The sequence below is a fragment of the Barbus barbus genome (assembly GCF_936440315.1).
Source record: "Barbus barbus genome assembly, chromosome: 32".
In the NCBI taxonomy this organism is placed as follows: domain Eukaryota; kingdom Metazoa; phylum Chordata; class Actinopteri; order Cypriniformes; family Cyprinidae; genus Barbus; species Barbus barbus.
In genome coordinates this window covers 28,265,501-28,291,464 of record NC_136760.1, presented here as the reverse complement: position 1 = coordinate 28,291,464, position 25,964 = coordinate 28,265,501, and the positions used below count along the sequence as shown (strand labels likewise).

The 25,964-nt window shown below is 35.7% G+C and overlaps 2 protein-coding genes across 3 annotated transcripts in view; both read right to left on the bottom strand.

The window, feature by feature from the left end:
• Nucleotides 1-25,964, bottom strand: part of LOC306851923 (alpha-actinin-2) — a 349,741-nt gene that overhangs the window by 110,042 nt on the left and 213,735 nt on the right. The window lies entirely within an intron of this gene.
• Nucleotides 1-25,964, bottom strand: part of arhgap44b (Rho GTPase activating protein 44b) — a 45,581-nt gene that overhangs the window by 17,025 nt on the left and 2,592 nt on the right. For both annotated transcript variants that reach the window (XM_079389837.1, XM_079389838.1), the window contains exons 2-9: nucleotides 5,899-5,938; nucleotides 4,953-5,072; nucleotides 4,499-4,575; nucleotides 4,306-4,417; nucleotides 2,734-2,810; nucleotides 1,220-1,337; nucleotides 1,026-1,094; nucleotides 873-954 (exon numbers count right to left, since the gene is read on the bottom strand). In XM_079389837.1, the coding sequence (XP_079245963.1) occupies nucleotides 873-954; nucleotides 1,026-1,094; nucleotides 1,220-1,337; nucleotides 2,734-2,810; nucleotides 4,306-4,417; nucleotides 4,499-4,575; nucleotides 4,953-5,072; nucleotides 5,899-5,938 (695 nt within the window). The remainder of the gene's footprint in view (nucleotides 1-872; nucleotides 955-1,025; nucleotides 1,095-1,219; nucleotides 1,338-2,733; nucleotides 2,811-4,305; nucleotides 4,418-4,498; nucleotides 4,576-4,952; nucleotides 5,073-5,898; nucleotides 5,939-25,964) is intronic.

Sequence of the window (25,964 nt, the reverse complement as noted above, 5' to 3'; positions counted from 1 at the left end):
ATCACTATTAAAATATCATTTAATAGTTAGTGCTGTCAAACGATTAATCGCATCCAAAATAAAATATTATTTTGTTTACATAATATATGAGTGATGAGTGTGTACTGTGTATATTATATATATATATATATATATATATACATACACATGCGTGTATATATTTAAGAAAAATATGTTGTTTATATATTAAATATATAATATAAAATATAATAATATAAATGTATATATATGTATATATTTTCAAAACATATACTGTATGTTTGTGTATTTATATTTACATAATAAATAAACAGAGTACACATACATATATTATGTAAACAAAAACTTTTATTTTGGATGCGATTCATCGTTTGACAGCACTAATAATAATGTATAATAATAAAATAAAATATTATATAATAATAATAAATAAAATTATTATTGTATTATATTATAATAAATTATTACAACATTATATATACTAATTATTAAAATATTATGAGAATATATTTTAAAATAATAAGTTATAATATTAAATATGATAATTATTAAATTATTACATGTTTAAATATTATAGTTCTAATTATTAAAATATTATAGAATTGTTATCATATTATTATAATAACATAATATTAAGATGATATAATATTAAATTAAATAATAAGTAATTATTATAAAAAATATTTTATTATTTTATTATTAACACATTATATAATATTATAATTAGTTAATATATAACAATATACAATTACATTTTATAATAATAATAAATTATTAAATAATATATAATTAGTTAATATAATAATATTAAAACGAGAGCAATCCAATGTCTTCAATCTGCTTGTGATTCCCGGTTTATTCAGTTCCTTCTCTTTCAGATTCATGATTCTCACCCTGTTGCGCTTTAATTTGTGGCAGAACGTTCTGGAGCAGCTCCAAAGACTTCCTGTGGTACTCCGCCTGAACCTCGATCAGCTGAACAGAGAGACAGAAAGATGTTAGTGATAAAAAGACAGGCTGTTCATCTGAATGAGTAAAGCACTCACCGTCTGGAAGTAGTTTGCATTGTCAATTTCTTTGGCCACGAAACTATACATGTCCGCCGAGAGCTGATCCTGAAAAACACCGACATGAAACATGATGCTTCGATGTTGCATGTTTACAATATGCATTATGAATACAGTGCAATTTGACACCTATCTGTATGCATGAAATAGAGAGAGAGAGAAGCTCCACCCACTCTACAGATCTCCATGCGATTGGCTGCCTCCTCCATCTCCTCCCTGACGGCGTCGGCTTTGGCCCCGGTAGGCGTTTCCTTATTAGTCAGAGTTGAGGATTTGGACGACTGGTGCCACCTAGAGGTTGAGAGGAGAGAACAGCGCATAAAAACACATTTGCCTACTAAATCACCTACTAGATTTGACAAAGTGTGCAGTATAGGGGTGTGCGATATTGACAAAAAATAGGAGTTCTAAAGTTTTGATATTCTTCGTATTCTGTGTGGTGATCAGTTCATACTGATAGAAATTCATCTTTTCCAATAAGTTTAAATAAGTTTATAAAGCCATTTTTGCTAAAAGTGTGCATTATGTTTTGAGTCACATTCTTAAATTTAATCAGTGAATTAGAATAGAGAAACATCTGGGCTGTTACCGAGCAAATTAAACAAAATTCATCTAGGCAATGCAGAGGAAACACAGAAGCTGCAACTGAAGTGGCATTTAGATGCATTTACACACTGTTTAATGCAAGACATGAATGCATTTAACCTGCAGTTACAAATGCATAAATTATGTATTGATATAGTAAACATAAAACGTTGAATACTGATATTTTAAATGATTTAAAACATGAAAAAAAAGTTGAAATGTGAAATTAAAACCGCCAGTAGGTGGCAGCAAGTCACTGTAAATAAGTGAGTCATTGCGATTGAACCGAATCATTTAAAGGCTTGATTCATTCAGGAACGAATCACCATCATGTTGCTCAGAGACGCAAAACAGTGCTGTAGCTGTGTTTGGAATTATTTGTTTGGGCGAAATAGCAATATAGTGTCTAAAACATAACTTCTTTTTTATTGAACTGTTGTAAAAAAACAATCAATATCACATTTGTAATCAGCACTCTTCGTGTGAAATGTATTAACTATATGAAGTGGTATAAATATACACATTTTAATTTGTGATCATTCTAAATGTATTTTAATAGCCTGAATCATGCAGTGAAAGAACACACTCTAAATGCGCACAAGTCTAGACTTCACGTAATGAATGCGTGCACTCTGTAGGGGTTTTGAATGGCTTTTGCAAAATACTCGATAATGTCAAAATCAAACAAATACCATATTATCGCAGACGATATATATCACACACCCCTAGTGCAGTATACAACCAATCACACTGCATGAGCTACTGTTTCCCACAATGCAATGCGTTTAACTTGACTGTCTATCTTATCTCATCAGACTGCCAATGGTTAATACATTTTACTCAAGTTTAATTTGCAAGATTATAACTCAATGTAAGTCACTGAATTATACATGCACATTGTGCAGTTTCAAATCTTAATTACATTTTGCATGTTGCACTTTATATTTAAAATGAACTGTAAAAATATTATATGTTATTATATCTTTTTGAGGTGAAATATGAACAATTCTGTAGTAATTCTACAGAGTTTTGCATAAAAACAATGCCAAGTCTATGGGTTTGTCCCGCTTTAGATAACTAGATAAATGTGTGTATTTCTCACCGCGTGCGAGCAGAATCCATGTCCAGTACCAGTTTGGCTAAATGTTTTCTTTGCTTCTGAATGTTGGGAATTTCAACCTTTGAGGAACCAGAAGAGAAATAAACAAAGAAACAGAAAAAAGCGTGTTTAATTTGATTGCATTTCTAAAACATTTACACAAATGTTCATTAACACATTACTTTGACTCAAGCAAAGGGTTTCCAAAACTGAGGTTCATGGGTTGATGGGGGAAATTAAAATTAAATCAATAAAAAAAAAAGAATAAATGAATATTTTTGATTATAATGATAAAAATATAATTTATATATTTACATATCCTTTTATACATATTTTTTCAATAAATACATAATTGTTTATTTTTTATAAAATAAACAAACAAACAAATAAATAATTTCAGTAAAAATTAAGCAAATTAAAACAAAAAAATGGAAATATTTTATTGCATGAATGTTTTGTTAAATAACTGAAATATCTTAAAGTAAATATTTTAGTTCAAAGTAGTTTAGCCTTTGATTATATCTTTGAAATACTGTATCAACCAATCAGCATTCAGGACCACAGCTATCTGTTATTTACATTATTTCAGTACATTATTGTGGATCAGAATTACATTATATTAAGTTGGCCATTAAAAAAAAGAAAATGAAATATGAGTGTTGTTCATTCTTGTGAAAGAGCTAGTTTATTTCTGGCAGTGTTATGAACACACACACACACACACACACACACTCGCACACATACACACACGCACACACACACACACACACTCGCACGCACTCGCACACGCACTCACACACACACTCGCACACATACACACACGCACACACACACACACACACACACACTCGCACGCACTCGCACACGCACTCGCACACACACACACGCACACACACACACGCACACACACTCGCACACACACACACACACACACACACACACACACACCCACGCACACACACACACTCACACACTCACACACACACACACACACACACACACTCACACACACACACACCCACGCACACACATGTTGGGTTTCCATGTTTTATGGGGACATCCCATAGGCGTAATGGTTTTTATACTGTACAATCTGTATGTGCTATTGCCCTACACCAACCCTACACCTAAACTTAGCCCTCACAGGAAACATGCTGCATTTTTAGATTTTCAAAAAACTTTATGCTGTATGATTTATAAGCTTGTTTCCTCATGGGGACCAAAAAATGTCCCCACAAGATTAAGATTTACTGGTATTACTATCCTTGTGGGGACATTTGGTCCCCAGGACGTGATGAATACCAGGTGCACACACACTCACACACTCACACACACACACACACACACACACACACACACACACACTCGCACACACACACACACACACACACTCGCACGCACTCGCACACGCACTCGCACACACACACACGCACACACACTCGCACACACACACACACACACACACACGCACACACACACTCACACACTCACACACACACTCACACTCGCACACACACTCGCACACACACTCGCACACACACACTCACACACACACACACACACGCACACACACACCTCAGAGAGAGTGTAGAGTGGCTCAACGACGTCTCGCTCGATCTGGAGCTCGAATAGCAGAAGTTCTTGAGCGAGTTTGTCCTGCGTCTCTCCACAGATCATCAGCATCTTCCTACACACACACACAGAATAACATCCAGACCCTGAAAGCGTGTATTATCTCAGTGTTAAAGGTTCAGAGACGCTCTCTCACCCCAGCAGAGAATCATCACCCAGAATCGAAGCTCCTTCCACCAGACACTGAGCCAGAGACGTCAGAGGAAGCTTCTTCTGCTCACAAGCAAAAACACACATATCAGTACATGCTCACACTCTTCTAACATTTATATAAAAATATATACACATTTTTATCAAACAAAAAATTACTTAGAATGCAACGGCCCTCATGACAATTTCCAAAATAGGAGTAGTAATGGAGTAATAATACAAAGTTGTAGTAAAATAAATTGTTAAAATTACAAGTATATATATATATATATATATTCAGTAACAAACCTCGCTTCATTCTGAGCTGGACATCACTGAAAATAATGATATCTCACAGTTCAGTAAGAGAGTCAGATGTTCAGTATCCGCTCTCACTGATTCAAACCAGCACAGGAATGGTTTGTTAACACTGTAAGTGCTGAATGAGCTTCATGACTTACTGAAGGAGAGCGGACAGACCGCTTGTCCACATCCACACCCTGCTGACCCTGAAGACACGCCGTCAGCTTCTTATGAGTGCTGTGAGACACCTGCTTAACCAGCTCCAGACGCTTCTCCACCTGCACACACACACACACACACACACACAGTTACCAACACACACACACACACACAGTTACCAACACACACACACACACACACACACACACACACACACAGTTACCAACAAACACACGCATACCAACACACACACACACACACACACACACACATACCAACACACACACACACATACCAACACACACACACACACAGTTACCAACACACACACACACACACACACACACACACACACACACAGTTACCAACAAACACACGCATACCAACACACACACACACACACACACACACACACACACACACACACACACACATACCAACACACACACTCACACACAGTTACCAACACACACACAGACACACACACACACACACACACACACACACACTCACGCACGCACGCACATGCACTCATACACACACACACACACACACACACACACACACACAACACACACACAGTTACCAACCCACAGACACATACACTCTCTCTCTTTCTCTCACACACACTCACAGTCACACACTCTCTCTCTCTCTATCACACACACTCACACACACACTCACTCTCTCTCTCTCTCTCTCTCACACACACACAGACACACACACACACACACACACACACACACACACACACACACACAACACACACAGTTACCAACCCACAGACACATACACTCTCTCTCTTTCTCTCACACACACTCACAGTCACACACTCTCTCTCTCTCACATATACACACACACACTCTCTCTCTCTCTCTCTCTCTCTCTCTCACACACACACTCTCTCTCTCTCTCTCTCTCACACACACACACACACACACTGACCTGCAGCAGATCTTCACTCAGCACTTCTGTCTTCTCTGCCCTGTAGAGAGACAGTGATCACTGGTTAGCGTGTGAGACACTGATCATGCTGGGACTCAACATGCGTGTGATGAACGTTCCCCTCCAGCGGCCGGCGAACAGAAATATTTACACACAGAGAAAGAGCAAGGAGCTGAGAGATCAGATACACAACTGCGATAAATAGAACTACAGATTCAATCAGTCTAGTTCAGCTCAGGTCAAGTTATAAATTGTGGGTTAATAACAACCTCTTTGGTTCCACAAGCTTAAAATTAATTTAATAAATAAGAGATTGTATAAATATTTAAACAAAAAGAAAAATGTTATGACCACCTTTTGCAATGGTGATCCTAACAATTAATGGTGGACATTTTCTCACAAATTCTCATCACTAAATAAATAAATATTTTACCATTTTAATTGCACAATTTTGACATTGTTTTAATTAGTTTATTTTTTGTACTGCCTTTAACTGATGTTGATTTATTTTTTTATTTTTTCACATTTATTTTTATGTCCATCAGCAGGACAGACAGAATCCTTTATGTAGAATTATTATCATTTATGTTAAATTAACACCACCATAAACATGTCTTTGCTTGCTTTTCAGATGAATCTCAAGAAAACAAGTGCAGACCACACTACCCAAAACAATAAAAAATAATAAATTAAAAGGTTTATATTGTAATGAAGCATCCTGATGATCCTAGCAACTCAACCCACACACACACACACACACACACACACAGATATTAAACACAGAGTGTGTCTGACACAGAAAACACTCACGGCCTCACGAGAATCAGCATCTAATGAATGGAGCCACAGAAATCAATCAGTAAAATCAGCTTCTTACTCAGGAAGAGCTTTCCTCTTACGTCTGGTGGAGATCTGCAGCTTTCTCTTCCACAGAGCCATGATGAGAACAGACAGACGGTCGAGAGGACGGAGGAGATCGACAGGTCAGGAATGAGACCAGACCAACAGGAACGACAGCAATCACACACACACACACACACACACACACACACACACACACACGAGTTTCCCTTTCAAACACACACTGATCCTCTCACTCAGATACCCACACCTGCACACACCTCCAGATATAAGATCTTTAAAGCTTCTAAAAGAAGTCTCTTCTGCCCACAAACGCTGCATTTATTTGATCAAAAATATAATGTGAAACAGCTGTTTTCTATGTGAATCGATCTTGCTTCAAACACATCTTATTCCTGAATGACAACAGTAGGCCTACTGGGATAAAAGTTTATAGTTTGGGTATAAACACTTGTTGTCTACAGTAGCGATCAAAACGAATGCATCTTAACACTTGTATTGTAACACTTATCATCTTCCAGCAGAAGGTGGCGACAACCCGTTTAAAAAAAGTATTTGGCATTGAATCATTCACTCAGGAGATTTCAATAGAGACACGAGTCTTTATTAACTGACTCCATTGAATTTTTATTTTATTTTGTTCATATGAATGTATATTTTTAAAAGACTTACGTAATGAACATTTTGTCAGAACCACTAGTAAATTACGTTATTTTGTTTAGTTATCTAATATATATATATATTTTTTCAGAATCATGATCTGTAATTTATTAGAACAAATTGTGATTCTCAATTTATCCAGAATCGTGCAGCTCTAGTTTACATGTTGTTTATTAATGCATATAATTAATTCAAATACAAGTTTAATTTCATAAAGTACAGGTTGATTTCAAAATGCGCCTACATTTGTTTTTGCATTTTGTGTTTTTCAGTTGAATAACAGACTATTTTCCCTATATATTTCATCATTGAGGATTTAAAAAAAATAAATAAATAAAATAAAGTCTCGTGGGATAAGTGTCTCGTCAGTGACACATTTTATTTTCAGGATTCCCAGATGACCTGGAAGGCTTTATTTGTGTGTTTGTGATTGGCCCACAGAGGTCCTCACTGAAATCACACACTCATCATGTTCATTATTGATCCTGTAGGTGGCGCACTGATGTTCACTGAGAGACAATGAAGGAAAGAATCAATGAACAAAGTGAAGAATAGTAATTAAAAATATTAACATACAGTAAGCAGCTCACACTGACAATCAGAGGAGAAACATGAAGTTCTACAGGACCTGAGTGAGAGCAGCCGGTGATGTAAGACCAAGAATAACAAAAATTATATGATATATTATGTTTAAATTCCAATAATCAGTATTTTGTAACAATATACACTACTGTTCAAAAGTTTGAGCTCAGTAAATTTCTTTCTTTCTTTTTAAAGAAATTAATACTTTTATTCAGCAAGGATGTGTTAAATTGATAAAAAGTGATAGTAAAGACTTATACTGTTGGAAAAGATATCTATTTTGTAAAAATAATGTTCATTTGAGCTTTCTGTTCATCTGTGAGTTCAAAAACAATATTAAGCAGCAAAACTGTTTCCAAAAGTAATTGCATTGTTTTAAATTTGAATAATATTTCAAAATTTTACTGTTTTTTTATTTTAAAATTTTTGAGCAGATAAATGAGCCTCAATGAGCATGAGACTTTAATAAATATTAAAATTCTCACTGATACCAAACTTTTGAACGACACTGTACATATATGTTTAAATCATTTCCAACAATCAGTACCTAAAATCTAATAGGAATCTGTCCTTTAATATATACAAACTGATTAAATAAAATGTGCAAAGACCAATCATCCAGGCCGCTGCTCAGGTAGTTAAGTGCTTTTAATCTGTTTTGGTCTTTACCTCAACTACTCTGACAATCCAGAGAGTGTGTTCACACACACACACACACACACACACACACACACACGCACACACTCATGATCTATTATCTATCTTAATGGGATGCATCATAGACCTGTGTTGTTTTTCTGATTGTGGATGTTCTTGAATGTCACTGACAGCAGACGAGACGAAACTAGATGCTCGTTTTTGTAAAAAATACAAGACGCATACGTGTGTGTACATACACACATAATGCTAGTACATCACACAACTAGTACACACACATCCTGCAGTATCAGCACACTACAGTCATGATACGGAGATCTCTGTGTGTGTGTGTGTGTGTGTGTGTGTGTGTGTGTGCTGTAAAGTGTGTCAGGATCCTTTAACCTATTTGATACAAAACAAACAACTGTGTGTTATTATATTAATCCCACAAAACACTGCAGACACACACACACACACACAGAATCAGTAATCCAGGCAGCCTTAAGGAACTCTATAAGATCTGAATCCCTGACACACACATTCTCTCACACACACATATATAGTAGCATTTTTGTCTTATTTTCCAGTTATCTAAATATTAGTGCTGTCAAATTAATAATCACGATTAATCGCATCCAAAATAAACGTTTTTGTTTACATAATATATGTATGTGTGCTGTGTATATTTAAATACATGCATGTACATATTTCAGAAAAATATGTTATGTTTACATATTAAATATATTTATTTATAATATAAATTATATGAATATAAACAAAGACATGTAAACACATGTCTGCATGTGTGTGTATTTATATATACATAATAAATATACACAGAACATATATTATATAAACAAAAATGTTTATTTTGTATGTGATTAATCGTTTGACAGCACTAATATACTTCAAACAAGATCGGTTTACTTGAAAAGTAACTGCATGAGATATAAAGGCTTATTTTAATATGTATTTTGTCTCAATGCACTGAAAGACCTTTCTGTGTCTGAAGTAGTTAAAAACAATGTGAAAAAATCTTCCAGCTCAGTCAGATTCAGCAAACATATTCTTAATACAGTATTTAGTCTTTTTATTTTCCAATTAAAATATCTAACAATACTTAAAACAAGACCAGTGTACTTATATAGACTAGAAATGTGTGTTTGGGAATATAATCTCTTTTTAAAATAATTTTCCAGAATTCATTCATTCATGGCAGCGCTCCGGTGGATGTACTTAATGATAAAGCATTAGTGCATCAAAGATCCTACAACACACTTGTGTAAATAACCTGGTAAATAACTCTTTCTGTTGATAATCGTTCAGCAGAAGAACAAAGTCCAGCGTCACAGCATCGATTATCCCCTCGGTTTGGTTGCTAGTCTTGTTTGTTTTGAGCATCCATGGAATATTTTTATGGTTGAAAGATCATAAAAGTGGATTATGTTCATGATCAGCCAAACGTTATGGCCTCTACGAGAGTAACCTCATCTACATGTGCTTTCATTCATGATGATCTTTACTATTTGTTTGTATCTCAAATGATGACAAGGTCAGCTGTAAATCAACATCGGTGTGTATCCCAGCATGCACCAGCTCTCCTCTCTGTCTGAGACTTGTTTTCATAGATTGTCTTTAATATGTGACCCTGGAGCACAAAACCAGTCTTAAGTCGCTGGGTACTTGTCTCAATAGCCAAAGATACACTATGATTCAAAATCTTCAATTTTTCTTTTATGCCAAAAATCATTAGGATATTAAGATCATGTTCCATGAAGATATTTAGTAAATTTCCTACCGTAAATATATAAAAACTTCATTTTTGATTAGTAATATGCATGGCTAAGAACTTCATTTGAACAACTTTAAAGGAGATTTTCTCAATATTTAGATTTTTTTGCTCCCTCAGATTCCAGATTTTCAAATAGTTGTATCTCAGACAAATATTGTCCTATCATAACAAACCATACATCAATGGAAAGATTATTTATTCAGCTTTATTCAGATTCAGTCGAAAAATTGACCCTTATGACTGGTTTTGTGCTCCAGGGTCACATATGAGTGTATTTTCTCTCTGCGCTGGAAGATCTGGCCATGTTTGAAGTATAAACAAGTACACAAAATATTAAAAACAAACTATGATGATAGTTGCATCTCAAGTTTATATCTTATTGGAAAATTAGGCAAAAAAAGTGCAAAAAGTCATGCACTTTTCAAGATGCTGAAGACAAATTAATAATTTTTTTTTAAAGTCAGTTGAGCATTAATCCAGGTTTTAAAAGTCATTGATATTTCCAGTTTTTTCACGACTGTGGGAATCATGTCTATTGAACACTTCTGAGTATGCAGTTATAAAATCAGACTTTCCAAGGTGGAGTTATTCCTCTGCAGATGTGATTTTGTCTTTGGGTGGAGCAAACAAACAAACCCGATCAGACGAGCTTCACGTCAAACAACCATTAACCAGCGCTTTCCCATCAGTCCACACTGATCTCTGTGTTTGACACTCAATTATGTGAAGTCGCTTCTTATGCGTGTCATCTGATTAAAGCTGAAGCTCACCTGTGTGTGTGTGTGTGTGTGTTCCCACAGTGAGCGCTCATGAAAGGCAGGTGTGGTTCTTATTATCACACAAACACAGTCAGAATCGTCTCTCAATGTCTCTGATTCAGAGTGAAAAACACACAGAATAACACTATAGAGGAGACGAGTCTCTATAATTCTCATGAAGTCAGTCACACGCAGCACTGATTCACACCACGCGTCACATTACAGCATCATCTGAGCACAGAGAACACACACACACCCATTCCCCTGAGACACACACACACACACACACACACACACACACCCTTTCCCCTGAGACACACTGTGGCTTACAGGGACTCTCCAGGCGTAATGGTTTTTCTACTGTACAAACCGTGTTTTCTATCCCTTTACCCTAAACCTACCCCTCACACAAAACTACAGGCAATACATTCTCAAAAAACTCATTCTGTGTGACTTATAAGCTTGTTTTCACACACACACACACACACACACACACACACACACTCACACTCACACTCACACTCACACACGCACTCGCACTCGCACTCGCACTCGCACTCGCACACGCACACGCACACGCACACGCACACGCACACACACACGCACACGCACACACACTCATATGACATATGGCAGGCTCCCATCAGTGTGTGTTTCTCTCCGTCATTGGTGTGTGTGGTGTGTGTTTGTGTCTGTGGAGCGGAACGGACGCACATGTTCTCCTGCTGGAGTTCAACATGTCACGCTGTGAGCGAATGAAAGGGAATCACTCACACACACACACACACACACACACACACACACACACTCTCACTCTCACACACACACACACACACACAGATATCTGTCATACACTCAAAACAGATGATTCGGTACAAACAGCTGAGGCCTTTAAACACGGATTCAGAGTTTCTACACTCGATTCGATCTTCAGTCTGAGTCTGACTGAGTTCAGTAAGGAGAGCCTTCAGGACAGGGAGGAGAGGACGAGTCTGGAGGACTCAAAATCAGATTAGCAGAGAAACTCACTTCACAAACTGGGTCAGAGCTCTCAGTTACAGCTCACTGCAGTCATAAGCAGAGGAAATATTGCTTTACGCTCACAGAGACACGGATGGATGGATGATGGGTGTCACAGACTCATCTAACGGCTCCTCAGAGACCAGAATCACATTCCAGACGCTCAGCGGCACATATAAACAAACCGGATGTTTATGCTTTTATCATGACAGCTTATGAATGAGACGCTTTGAGCGATTAGATTGAGTTCGGCAGCAGTTTTATGGGTCTTTTAATGTGTTTAGTTGGTTATTTCAGTGCTCAATAAGTAAAAAAACTGACAAATAAAACATTTATTTAATAAAAATCATAAAAAAAAAGACAAATTACACCAAGTCTGAAACGTAATCTTAGCATTCATAATTGGTTTCAAACATTTTGAAATTATATTGTACAATTTTCAGCAGAAGGTTTGATTTAATTTCACAATAATCAAGCAAGCATTTATTATATTATTCACACTTTGAATATACATCATATGAAAGTTCTTAAAAAATCCAAGTATTCATGAAAAATCATAAACTAATCATAATAATCTAAATAAACAATTTGATTGGTCATTAAAATAGTCGATAAGGATGTCTGAGATGATATATTTTTAAAAAACTTTAAAATCATAAAAAAAGTTTCCTGAAATATAGTGTTTTAATAGCATATTGTACAAATTTCAGCAAAAGTTTTGATTTAATCTCACAATAATCACCAGGTAAAATGTATTATATTATTCACACCTTGAAAACATATGAAATTTAGTGACCTAAACTAACCTTTAGTGTCTTAAAAAGGTCAAAACTGAGGTCAAATTGTCTGATATTTTTCAATAAATCAAACATTAATGTAACTAAAATTGTCAAACAAGGATGTCTGAGATAATCAAGTTCATAAAAAAAAACTAAAGCTTAACTAAAATCATAAAAACGTTTGCGAAGTCACTTGAAATGTTTTTTATGTCTAACCAAAACTAACCTTCCATGTCATAAAAAGCTCAAATAATTAGGGCAATTTATCTGATATTTTCAAGAAACCAGTCACTAATGTAAATGACACCGCAATTGAAAAATAAGGATACCTTAGATAATCATAAAACAAATCATAAAAAACTGAACTTATTTCATACACATGATAACAAACTGTGCCAAGTTACTTTAAATATAATCTATTAATAAAAATAAAAAATAGGCTATAATTCAGCAAAATCTGAAAGTCTGAAAACTGCTTTGGATAAAAGCGTCTGCTAAATGATTAAATGTAAAAAATGTCTGAATATATCTGGAAAAAAATATTAACACATTATTCTAAAAAATATATATATATTTTTATTTAAAAATTTAAACATTCATCATAAAAGAAGCTGAATGAAATGCATTTTTATTAATTAATTTATAAATAAATTTTATAATGAATAAAATAGTATAACTGAATATTATTAAATAAATGACCACACCTTGCCAATAAAAAGCTCTCTTTGTTGCGCAACTGAACTCTTGAACACACTCTGACTCTGTGAGTGAAACTGAGGAAAACACGACTGAGAGCGACTCCTGCTCTGATGTAGATGTCAGAAGAACAGAGAGGAGCGAGAGCGCTTGCGTTTGTTCTGGATGAACAGCTCAAAGGCTGCTGGAGTTTGTGTGTGTCGACGGGTTCAGTGCGAGTTCGACGGCTAAATAAAGCTCTGGGCGACTTAAACCGGATTCTCACACTCACGTTACCTGTCAGACTCACACCTGTTCTCTCAGGGGACGCGTGATCACCTGCTCTTTCACAAACACACCTGCACTGTTTTCACAGGATCTGCCTTCAGACCAGCTGCACGACAAATCCATCAACAGAGCACCACTACAACAAGATCTGTGATATTATACTGGAACAAATAATCATATGAAGCATTTTAATCATAGGGTTCCTGTCATGGATCAGCATTACATGTGTCCGAGAAAGCAATCCCAGAATGCATTGCAATTAGCCCAGTGAAAAAAATCCATCCAAAGTAATGCACAAAGACAGAGAAGCTAACCTTCAATGTCATAAAAAGGATGTTTTCAAGAAATCAATCATTTAAACTGACATTGACAAGTAAGGATGTCTATGATGATTATTTGAAAAAAAAAACCTTTTAACTTTTATGAAAATAGTTGAAATTTTTATTTTTAATATATTTTTAAAAAAAGATCAATAAAAATATAATCAGAAAACATACCTAAAATGATTATTTTCAGAAATGTAAAATATATATATATATATATATTATTTTCCTAAAAAAAAAATCCAGAGATTCAGAAATTAAAAACACATTCATCGAAGACATTGAATGAATTAATGAATTTACTGTATAACTGAATAAAATCCTATAACTTAATAATTACTGAATACATTAATGCATCCTGATAATAAAAAGGTCTCTTCTCTGTCTGAGCTACGAATATATTTATAATCATTCATAAAATCATGTAGTTTAACTAAAAATGTGGGTTCTGTGAATTTTTATGGTTGCTAGAGTATTGCATTAGCTTGCAAACTATTGAAATCAATAGAGAGTTGCATGGAGTTGCTGTCAGTGCAGAGCGTCCCAAATCAGTCACTTACGAGGTTCTATTTCAGTTATGATCCGGCCTTAGCAGGGAGCTGCCTATGTAGGGCAGCTCAAGAGGTTTTGGAGCAGAGCCAGTGTGTACTCTGAAAAAGTCTGGGGTCAGAAAGATTTAATTTTGTCCATCAGGAAGAAAAGCGGCTGCACATTAAGACACATGAGCGGTCGTGTTCTACTTTCCATTCCTCCGGCTCGTCTAATGTATTACTGCAGCAAAGAGCACTAGCATTGGCATTCAGCCAATTCATACAAATCTATTTAAAGGTGCAGTAAGGGATTTATGAAGCGCTGTTGAAAGTGGATCAGACCGAGCGCCAAAACAATTTATAGGCAATCACTGATGGGGGAGGAGCCTATTGCATGGCATGTTTGTTAATTTGGGGGTGGAGCTATCAAGATAGAGGCGTGGTCTTTTGGGGTAAGGCGTGTTTGTAAATATTAATCCCACCAAAAATTTTAGTTTTTAAATATACTTTTATATTGCAATAATTTCACATTCACTCTGCAAATTAATGTAGAAACAAAATAAAGGCTAGATTTTTAATATTTGTATAATGGCATGTCTCTAGGAAATTCTTTTTTTCCTAATATTTAACCAATGACTATAGTCAACATTACAGTATAATTGAGAGCTATCAATTTTAACATTTATTAGACTTTAAAATTATTTAAGTGAACTTAAAACAATCTTCACATGAACCTATTATAATAAATGTCATTTTTAGCTACCTGTACCCTTCAGCAAATATACAGAAATTAAACATAGTTATCAATACTAAATTCTAAATTAAATATAGAGGAATCCTGAAAGCTACAAAAGTTATTGATATCCTCTTTTGTTCTTTGATTAACTGCCATCACAGCAGCTGGTTCTGTTTACACCTGGTCATTTCATGCATTTTCCTGAAAAGACCAGGTGTCAATGACCTCCGAAACGCATTCGAGACAGATATAAATCCGGAGGTGGTCTGGGCCGCATTCCAGACGAAACTGGACAAGTGTAAATGGAAACATTTTAACAAATCAGATAGATATCCGATCAGAGAGAATGCATGAAGTGACCAGATGTAAACAGGCCCTATGACTTTAAGAGCTGAACGTGGCGTGGATCAGACACACATGCTCATAGTTTCATTCACACTTTAATATGAAATGATACAGCTACAGGGTGTCTATTTTTCTTTTTTTGTCCCAGGGTGTACATTTTTATAATCCATTACATTCCCTGCATTTATTTTGCAAGCTGTTGGTAATATAAGTTCCTTTTCCAACCAAGTCTATAGCAAACCTGGACCACACACACACACACACACACACACACACACACACACTACTGTGCGTCGGTGTCAAATAACTAATGAGTTGTGTAGAAGTGAAGCTCATTAAAGTCTCATTTTCTGTCCTGCACAGTAATATCGGTGCTCCTCCACATGCCCTTTAATATCATCAGTGAGTGATCGTCTCTCTGGAGTCGTGTTTTCCCCTCCGGCTGCTGGATTCATCTCTAACGGTCTCTAACATCTCTAACTCGGCGCGGCAGGAGACGTTATGAGAGTCTCATCCAGACCTTCCTCTCAGATACACACTGCTCTGTGATTCGGGCTGTTGGGTTTGATACTCAGAGTTTGTTTGATGATTAAGCTGCAGATTTATTATCAGTAGTCTGCACACTTATTTAACTGTTATTCGTGCGTCTTGAGGTATTGCACTGGTGATTTCACTCCAGAACTGCTCGATCATAACATCACAATCATTTTGATCAATTTTGATCATAATTTGACATGACTGCTCATTAACTGGAAACGTCATGCATTTATTGAACTTTTAAAAGAAACTAACTTTTAAATGTTTTTAACAATGAATTTTCCTTGAACCTCAAATATAACATAAAAGTAAAATGAGATAAATAAATGAAGAAATGGGGGGAAATATCATTATGCAATAAATGTTTTTCTCAAATACACGTTGGACACAATTATTGGCACCCCTAGAAATTCTTATGAGTAAAATATCTGAAGTATATCAGTACTCTGTATACTGTATAGAGTATACTGAAGTATAGTACTCCAGCATATTCAGTTATCAGACAGGACTGGCACTTCAAATGGGACTGGCTTCGATGGTCAGATGAAACTAAAAAATGAGCTTTTTAGCAGCAAACACTCAAGATGGGTTTGGTGAACACAGGGATAAAAAGTATACTAAAAATATACTGCTGTATTTGTGATGATGTGGGCCTATATTTCTGCTGGAGGTCCTGGACATCTTGTTTAGACACATGGCATCATGGATTCTATCAAATACCAACAGATAAAAAATCAATAAGTGACTGATTCTATTAGAAATCTTATAATGGGCCATGTTTGGATCTTCCAACCGTACAATAATCCAAACACAAACCTCAAAAACAACACACAAATGGGTCACTGAGCACAAAACCAAGCTTCTGCTGGCCATTCCAGTCCTCTGACCTGAACCCTGTAGAAAATGAGTGAGGTGAACTGAAGAGAAGAAGCACCGTCATGGAGCTGTGAATCTGAAGGGTCTGGAGTGATTCTGGATGAAGGAATGGTCTCTGATCTCTTGTCAGGTGTTCTCTAACCTCATCAGGCATTATAGGAGAAAACTCAGAGCTGTTAAACTGGCAAATGAAGGTTTCAAAAAGTATTGAATAAAAGGGTGCCGTTAATTGTGGCCAATGTGTATTAGAGAAAAACATTTATTTCATAATGATATTTCCCCCCATTTTAAATTCTTATTCTCCAATGAAAGGTTAGATTTTTGTGAATTTTTAAAATAAAAAATCATAAGGATTAACAATGCAGATAAATTTTCAAAGCCTTCTTTGGTCATAATAACCAAGGGTGCCGATATTTTTGGCCATGACTGTATGTATGCATGTATATATATATTAGTGCTGTCATGCTGTCAAACGATTAATCGCGATTAATCGCATCCAAAATAAAAGTTTTTGTTTGTATAATATATGTGTATGTTCTGTGTTTTATTATGTATATAAATACACACACATACAGTATATATTTTGAAAATATTTACATGTATTTACATTTCTATATTTATATTCATATAATTTATATTATAAATAAATATATTTAATATATAAAAATAAAATTTTTCTGAAATATATACATGAATGTGTGTGTATTTATATGCACATAAAAATATACACAGTACACAAACATATATTATGTAAACAAAACCTTTTATTTTGGATGCGATTAATCTTTTGACAGCACTAATATACAGTATATATATATATATATCTGTCATGACAACTCTCGGAGTGATTTGCATGGGAATGCACATGACAATGTTAATGTTTTTGGTCTTGTATGTATTTTGGTTTAGGCAGAATAGATCTGCTACGCTGCTGCTGCTACCCGAGTCTTGCTACTGCCAATACATCCACAACATGCTGCTGTGAGCATGTAAGAAATACTGCTGCTGCACATATAACATGAATAACCCCCATAGCATACATTAATCACTCCTTAGCAGATCTATACAGGTGGAGCTGGGGAAGGTGGAGGTTTTCTGTATTTAAATGTGTGTAAATGTTTAAGTATTTAAATGCTGAGCAGCGAGCTCATTGGCTACCGATACAGGAGAGAACCAATCAGCAGTGACATGTGATGATGATGTCATTATGTCATACTGAGTTAGACCTATCGGACTGCGCCATCTAGAGTTTCATGCCAGAACTTTGTTTATATATAGTGTTTGTGTTTTATTTGTTTTTAAAAAGTTCAATAAACGTTCAAAAAGGCAATGAGCAGTCGAGGTCAAAAAAACCCTGCGATCTCTGACCAAAGTTATTATGAAAATGATACATTTTACTTTTCAGGATTCACAGATGAATAGAAAGATCAAAAGTACAGCATTTATTTCAAATAGAAATGTAACATTATAAACATCTTTACTGTCACTTCTGATCAATGTACTTCATCCTTGATAAATAAAAGTATTAATTTATTTTGAAAAGATTTATTTCCCCCACACTTTTGAACAACAGTGTATTTTTTAAACTAATGTTGTTTATTTTTTTTAAAAAGAAGATCAAAAATCCCAATATGGCAATGAGAAGATGTTGGTAATCGGTTTTGGCTGTAGAAATGATCCGCTGTTGGTCATAAAATTGATGGATGAACAGAAAAGTTAATATAATTAGAAAATAAAAAATCCTCAGTTCTCACTCTAGTGTAAAGATCTGTGTTTAGTTTGTGTTTCTCTTGTTATAAACATAACAGCCAAAAAGTAAGACGTCTTTCTGTGTCTCTCAGGACAGACTGTGTTTATTATTTCCAGCACATTATGAGTGCAGTTACGTTTCACTTAAAACTCTCTCTGACATCATGATGTTACACTGTGTGTGTGTGTGTGTGTGTGTGTTGCGCTCTGGGTGTGGTGTGTATTGCTGTCGTGTGTGTGTGTGTGTGTGTTGCGCTCTGGGTGAGGTGTGTATTGCTGTCATGTGTGTGTGTGTGTGTGTGTGTGTGTTGCGCTCTGGGTGTGGTGTGTATTGCTGTCGTGTGTGTGTGTGTGTGTGTGTGCTGCGCTCTGGGTGTGGTGTGTATTGCTGTCGTGTGTGTGTGTGTGTGTGTGTTGCGCTCTGGGTGTGGTGTGTATTGCTGTCGTGTGTGTGTGTGTGTGTGTGTGTGTTGCGCTCTGGGTGTGGTGTGTATTGCTGTCATGTGTGTGTGTGTGTGTGTGTGTGAGTGTGTGTGTGTGTGTGTTGCGCTCTGGGTGTGGTGTGTATTGCTGTCGTGTGTGTGTGTGTGTGTGTGTGTGTGTGTTGCGCTCTGGGTGTGGAGTGTATTGCTGTCGTGTGTGTGTGTGTGTGTGTTGCGCTCTGGGTGTGGTGTGTATTGCTGTCGTGTGTGTGTGTGTGTGTGTGTGTGTGTGTGTGTTGCGCTCTGGGTGTGGTGTGTATTGCTGTCGTGTGTGTGTGTGTGTGTGTGTTGCGCTCTGGGTGTGGGGTGTATTGCTGTCGTGTGTGTGTGTGTGTGTGTTGCGCTCTGGGTGTGGTGTGTATTGCTGTCGTGTGTGTGTGTGTGTGTGTGTGTGTTGCGCTCTGGGTGTGGTGTGTATTGCTGTCGTGTGTGTGTGTGTGTACGCACATGAACTGTGTTCAGTAACACTAGACGAGTGTGTAACTGAACACGCAGCACACACCCTGACCCCAGATCAGCACACGCATGACCTCTGACCCTCAACATACATGATGACCACGCATCCACTGCATCACAAGCTGTCGCTTTCTCTCTTTAAAGCAACAGGTCTACCAAAAATTAATTTCTTCAGTGAAACACAAAAGGAGATTCAGAACTTTAAAAAGATTATTCATAAATGCATTATAACAGTCATCATATGAATCGTGCACAATATTCTAATGAAGTCTAATGAAGTCATACAGTGTTCTGTGTGATGAACAGACCAAAAGTCAATGAACTGAATTTGATTCATAATCCATTCATGAAAGAATCATACGGTTCATTCATGAATCACAGCGAATCTGAAATTAGTAACCAGATTAATAGTATTAGTAAATAATGACTTTAACACATAAATCTGGGTCTATTCTTCAAGCAAAGCATCTTCAGATGACTTTGAATAAAGTAAATGATTCATACAAACTGCTGTTATATTTTTATAGTGCACAAATTTCAAGTTGTCTGAATTCATATGCTTTGTGTGTTAAAAACAACAAAACATCAATGAGCTAAATTCTGATTCATAAACAAATCATTCTGATTCACTGACTCAATGATCTGTTACAAATGACTCAATGATCCATTCAGAGCAAATCTCAAGTCAGTAACCAGATTAACAGTGAATAATGACTTTATCCCATAAATTTAGATTTATTGTTCGTTCTGATTCATGAACAAATCACTCATTCCAGTTTGTGAATCTGATCAACTGGTTTATTGGAATAAAAAGGTTCAAAAGAATGATTCAGTCACTGATTCAGTTATTGAGTTCGACTCAATGATCCGTTCAAATCAAAGTAATGACTTTAACAAATAGCTACATCTGAGTCTATTCTTCAGATGATTCTAGTGCATTGGTCATATGGACTGATGTTAGTCATATTTTTGGAGCGTAACAGATGAAATAACATTGCATCCTTCAGAAAAACTCTCCTTTTGCGTTCTAAGAAGGAAAGAAATGACATGAACTATTCCACTTACAGCTGGAATGAAAGCTTAAAGCATCTCTGTTCACGTCAAACACTAAATAAAACCTCTGAGAGCGAAATGAAAGCCATATGAGGAGCATAAGGGAAGAGTGTCATTTCCATACTTAGGTGAGTGTGGTTTACAGTAATTAGTGTCGTTAACAAACAAACACAGCCAGACGAGCTCAGCTAATGACTCACGGGGTAATTAGGGCCAAACAGAGCTGTAAATAATACTAGTGCAATGCTGTTGATTTACAGTGAGCATGATTCAATGAGATAAAGCTAATCTAACCCATCATCACAGATAATATTACACTATATTAGCCATCACATGCACATAGAACAACGCTATCTCATTCATCTGCATTTAGATCGGTCTTTTTTTCAAAGCTAAGGCCGCATTAAAAACACATTTAAAAACAATCTATTTTATGCATTGATATGAAGGTCAAAAAGAGTTTGCACTCAATTTAATGCATCTTTGCTAAATAAAAGCATTAATTTCTTTAAAACAAATGTACTGCCCCCAAACTGTATACTTTAAAAGTAATTTGATTGCCTTTATTATGTGTTTTTGCTGACTTTTATTAACTTGATCTGTGCTGTATGATGATAATACAACATACATTTTTTTTCTAGCAAAAATACTAAACAAAAAAACAACGATGCAATGAAAGTAAAACTAATTTTAATGCTGCAGTCAATACACCTCATGATTAGATATAAATATGATTACATAAATATATTTAATTAATCAGATTAATCAAATTTCATTATTGTGATTTTTCCAAACAATTTGTAAATAATTAAGAAAATGAACTAAATTTAACTAAATTAATTGTATCTTTTTAATAATTGAGGTGTGATTTACTATTGTATTTAAATATATAGAAATGATTCATTTTATTCATCATATATATATTAACACACACACACACACACATACATAGTTTACATACACCTTGCAGAATCTGCAAAATGTTGATTATTTTACCAAGAGGGATCATATAAAATGCATATTATTGTTTATTTAGTACTGACCTGAATAAGATATTTCACATAAAAGATAATAATAATAAAATAATAGCTGAATTTATAAAAATGACCCCGTTCAAAAGTTTACATCCCCTTGATTCTTAATACTGTGTTGTTACCTGAACGACCCAAAGCTGTGTTTAGTTTAGTGATAGTTGTTCATGAGTCCCTTGTTTGTCCTGAACAGTTAAACTGTCTGCTGTTCTTCAGAAAAATCCTTCAGCTCCCACAAAATCTTTGGTTTCCCAGCATTTTTGTATATTTTAACCCTTTCCAACAATGACAGCATGATTTTGAGATCCATCTTTTCACACTGAGGATAACTGAGGGACTCATATGCAGCTATTACAGAAGATTCAAACACTCTCTGATGCTCCAGAAGAAAAAAACCATGCATTAAGAGCTTTTGAACAGACTTTTTCTTATTTTTTCTTTATTTAGTACACCCCTTCAGAAGCTATGTTTCCAAGAAGACAAAATAACTTCAATTTACCCTGATCTTCAAATTCAAAAAGTTTTCACGCCCCGGCTCTTAATGCATGTTTTTTTCTTCTGGAGCATCGGTGAGTGTTTACTAAATGTCTAAATATATATTCTATTTATTGGTTTAATTTTTTTATTTGTTTTTCAGCTGAATAGTATTTCAAGTTCAAGGAACTATTGAATGATGATTTCCAAAGCCAAATAGTCATCATGTTACATAATTTCTATATACTGACCAAAATAATGATTTAAAATTAAATTATTATTTAAAAAATAATTCCAATTCCCATAATCAAGCAGCTCTAATATTTAGATTTTACATGTAAATTGGTTTTGACAGTCGACACACGTTCCCTACGGCTCTCTCTCTGTTACCCAGCATGCTCTAATTCCTGCACAGATGTACTCCTGCAAACACTGGACGAATCTCCAGTCCAGAGACGTCAGATGTGGCACTGCTGTGTTTGTCTAACGCTGATCACACAAATCATAAACTTCATCAGCATAATAACCTTCATCGTTTGCACACACTTTCTCTTCCTTCAGATGCATTCGTAGTGATTCTGCACAGCAATTTCATCTCATTAACTCTCATGCATGTCCAAAACCTTGTCTGTATATTGATGTTCATTTGTTTTAATAAACTGTCTCAAAATCACATTTCTGCCTGTATAGCTCTTATTTGAAGTAATCATTTCTAACAAGCAGATCTATATATGAATATCCAGTGTTTGCATAAATGCACAATTCCAATTAACACAGACATATGCCAGCGATTATAGTCTGCTTTCTTGAAACCAAAATATAGGTCATATTAATCAGGATAAGTCCGTGCATGTAAATATGATCAATATAACAGTTGCATCTGAAGTTGACTCAAATGCAGATAAATGGACATTCAGCTCATGTTCGGCTTGAACACAAACTCATGTCAGAAACACCACAGGATTTCTGGCTATGAGAACAGAGCTTCATTATTCAGACTGAAGTTTTGATACAGTCAAAATAACAGCAAAAAATGACTGAAAATATACCTAAAACTGTGCATTAAATGTGTGTTTTCCTCAAACATGCACACACATTTAGTGCTTGACCTGAAATTAATGTCAACAGATCATAGAGACAATCCATAAAAATTAGATTTGAAGCACAAATGCCCAGAAACACCATCAGATGATCAAAAAACATTGCTTTTATTCAATTTTTCACCAAATACTTGATTGTGATTGGTCAGTGGTGTCGTTCCATACTCAAATACTTCTGTATAACGATGCTAAACTGTATAATTGACTGTCGTCCCATTGACATTTTAAACAATTTGTTTGTAAAACATTTTTCTGCACATAAATACATACGCTGCGGGATCTGTGCTCACCGAGCAACTCAACCAGAGGTTTTGCTTTTTCTGGAAGAAAAGTCTCATGAAGACACCATCTCCCACGGTGCTGTTAGTGAAGACAGCCTCCTGTGTCCATGACATACTGTCAGACAGAAGCAAAAATAAACCTAAAACACGCCTGAAATAGCTCCTTTATGCTCTTCTGCACGCCGACTAAATATTCATATTTAAAACCACACTCATGCTGCAGCAATACAGCAGTAAAACATGTTAAATACTGTCGGAGTCACATAAATCACAAATATGTGCTAAGCAAAACTCAACAATGCATTAGTGCATTAAAGGAGCAGTCACCAAAAAAACTAAAAACTTCTGAAAATGTGCTCACCCTCAGGCCGTCCGAGATTAGGATGAGTTTGTTTCTTCATCAGGTTTGGAGGAATGTCTCAGCAGTGAATGGGTGCCGTCAGAATGAGAGTCTGATAAAAACATCACAATAATCCACACCACTCCAGTCCATCAGTTAACATCTGGAGAAGACAAAACCTGAAACTAATACAGCATTAAGATGTTTTTAACTCAAATACGAGTCTATAATCCATAATGATGCTTCCTCCAGTGAAAAAAGTGCATCTCCTGTTGTCTCTCGCATCAAAATCCAGCTACATATATGTTTACAGCTGTTTTGGCTTGTAAACGGTGCTTGATCTGTGCAGATTTCTCTCCTGATTCAGACCAGAACACTTTTTCACTGGAGGAAGAGTTATTATGGATCATATTTGAGTTAAAAACATCTTAATGATGGATTTGTTTCAGTTTTTGTCTTCTCCAGATGTTAACTGATGGACTGGAGTGGTGTGGATTATTGTGATGTTTTATCAGACTCTCATTCTGACGGCACCCATTCACTGCAGAGCATCTATTGCTGAGACATTTTTCCAAATCTGATGAAGAAACAAACTCATCCTGATCTGGGACGGCCTGAGGGTGAGCACATTTTCAGTTTTGGCTGAACTGTTCCTTTAAACAGCGCAAATACAGGCACTATTCAGGATAAATATGCTGTGGTTGATCTAAACATGACTAATGACTCTGTTCATCTGATCTGTTTGGATTCAAATAAATCCTTAATGAACTGCTGTCTCAGCTCCTCTGAAAGCACTAATTAATCTGATCTAATTTAGCCAAAAACATCTCCAGCATTTGTGCTTCATGAGAAAATGAAGCAAAAACTACACGCCGAAATACAAGATAATGTCTCTGATATTTTTGAGAAAGTCATGCATATATCTGCACATATGCAACTGTACTCCTAAAATGTGTAATCACATGACATGAACTAAAAGCTATAACAATCTGATTTCATGGGGTGTTTGATCGATTGAGGATTTTGCTCAGTCTGACCTCGTACAGTTTCAGTGTGGAGTCTGAAGGAGTTGTTACCCGTCCATCATTCAACACGCATTAGAGCACAATAACATTTACAACCCATCGATCCGGCGGTGCTTTAAACACAATGACTTGCATTTTTAATGGCCGCTGCTATTATTCTCCTACAGTGCATTTGAGAGAAGAATGCAAACAAAAACCCACTTTATTTACTTTCTAACTCGTGTTTCTGGTCTTGCTGTGAATGATTCATCGCTGAAGTTATTCTAAAGAAATGAGTGTTTGTTTGTTCAGCCTTAGAGACATTCTGGAAGCATGTTATTGCTATCATTTCTGAACTATGAAAGAATCATATTGATCGTGATCGGAGGTGATATCAGTTCACTTTGCATGATCTATCAAGAAGGCTATTTTATTTCGCTTGCAGCTCAAAAATGTACTTAAACTAAACTGGAAATCTGAGAACCCCCCAGAGCAAAAACACTGGATTAATGAGCTTGTATCTTATAGCACCCCTGAGAAAATACTGTATTCTGTCTGTACATTCAGACTTTGATTTGGGCTCCTTTTCTTGATGCACTACCTTTGTTAGGCTTTAATGATTGCCCAGTTTGTATATTAATTGTTATGTGTATTTTTCCTTTCTCTGATTTTCTTGCTTCATCTCTGGACATTAT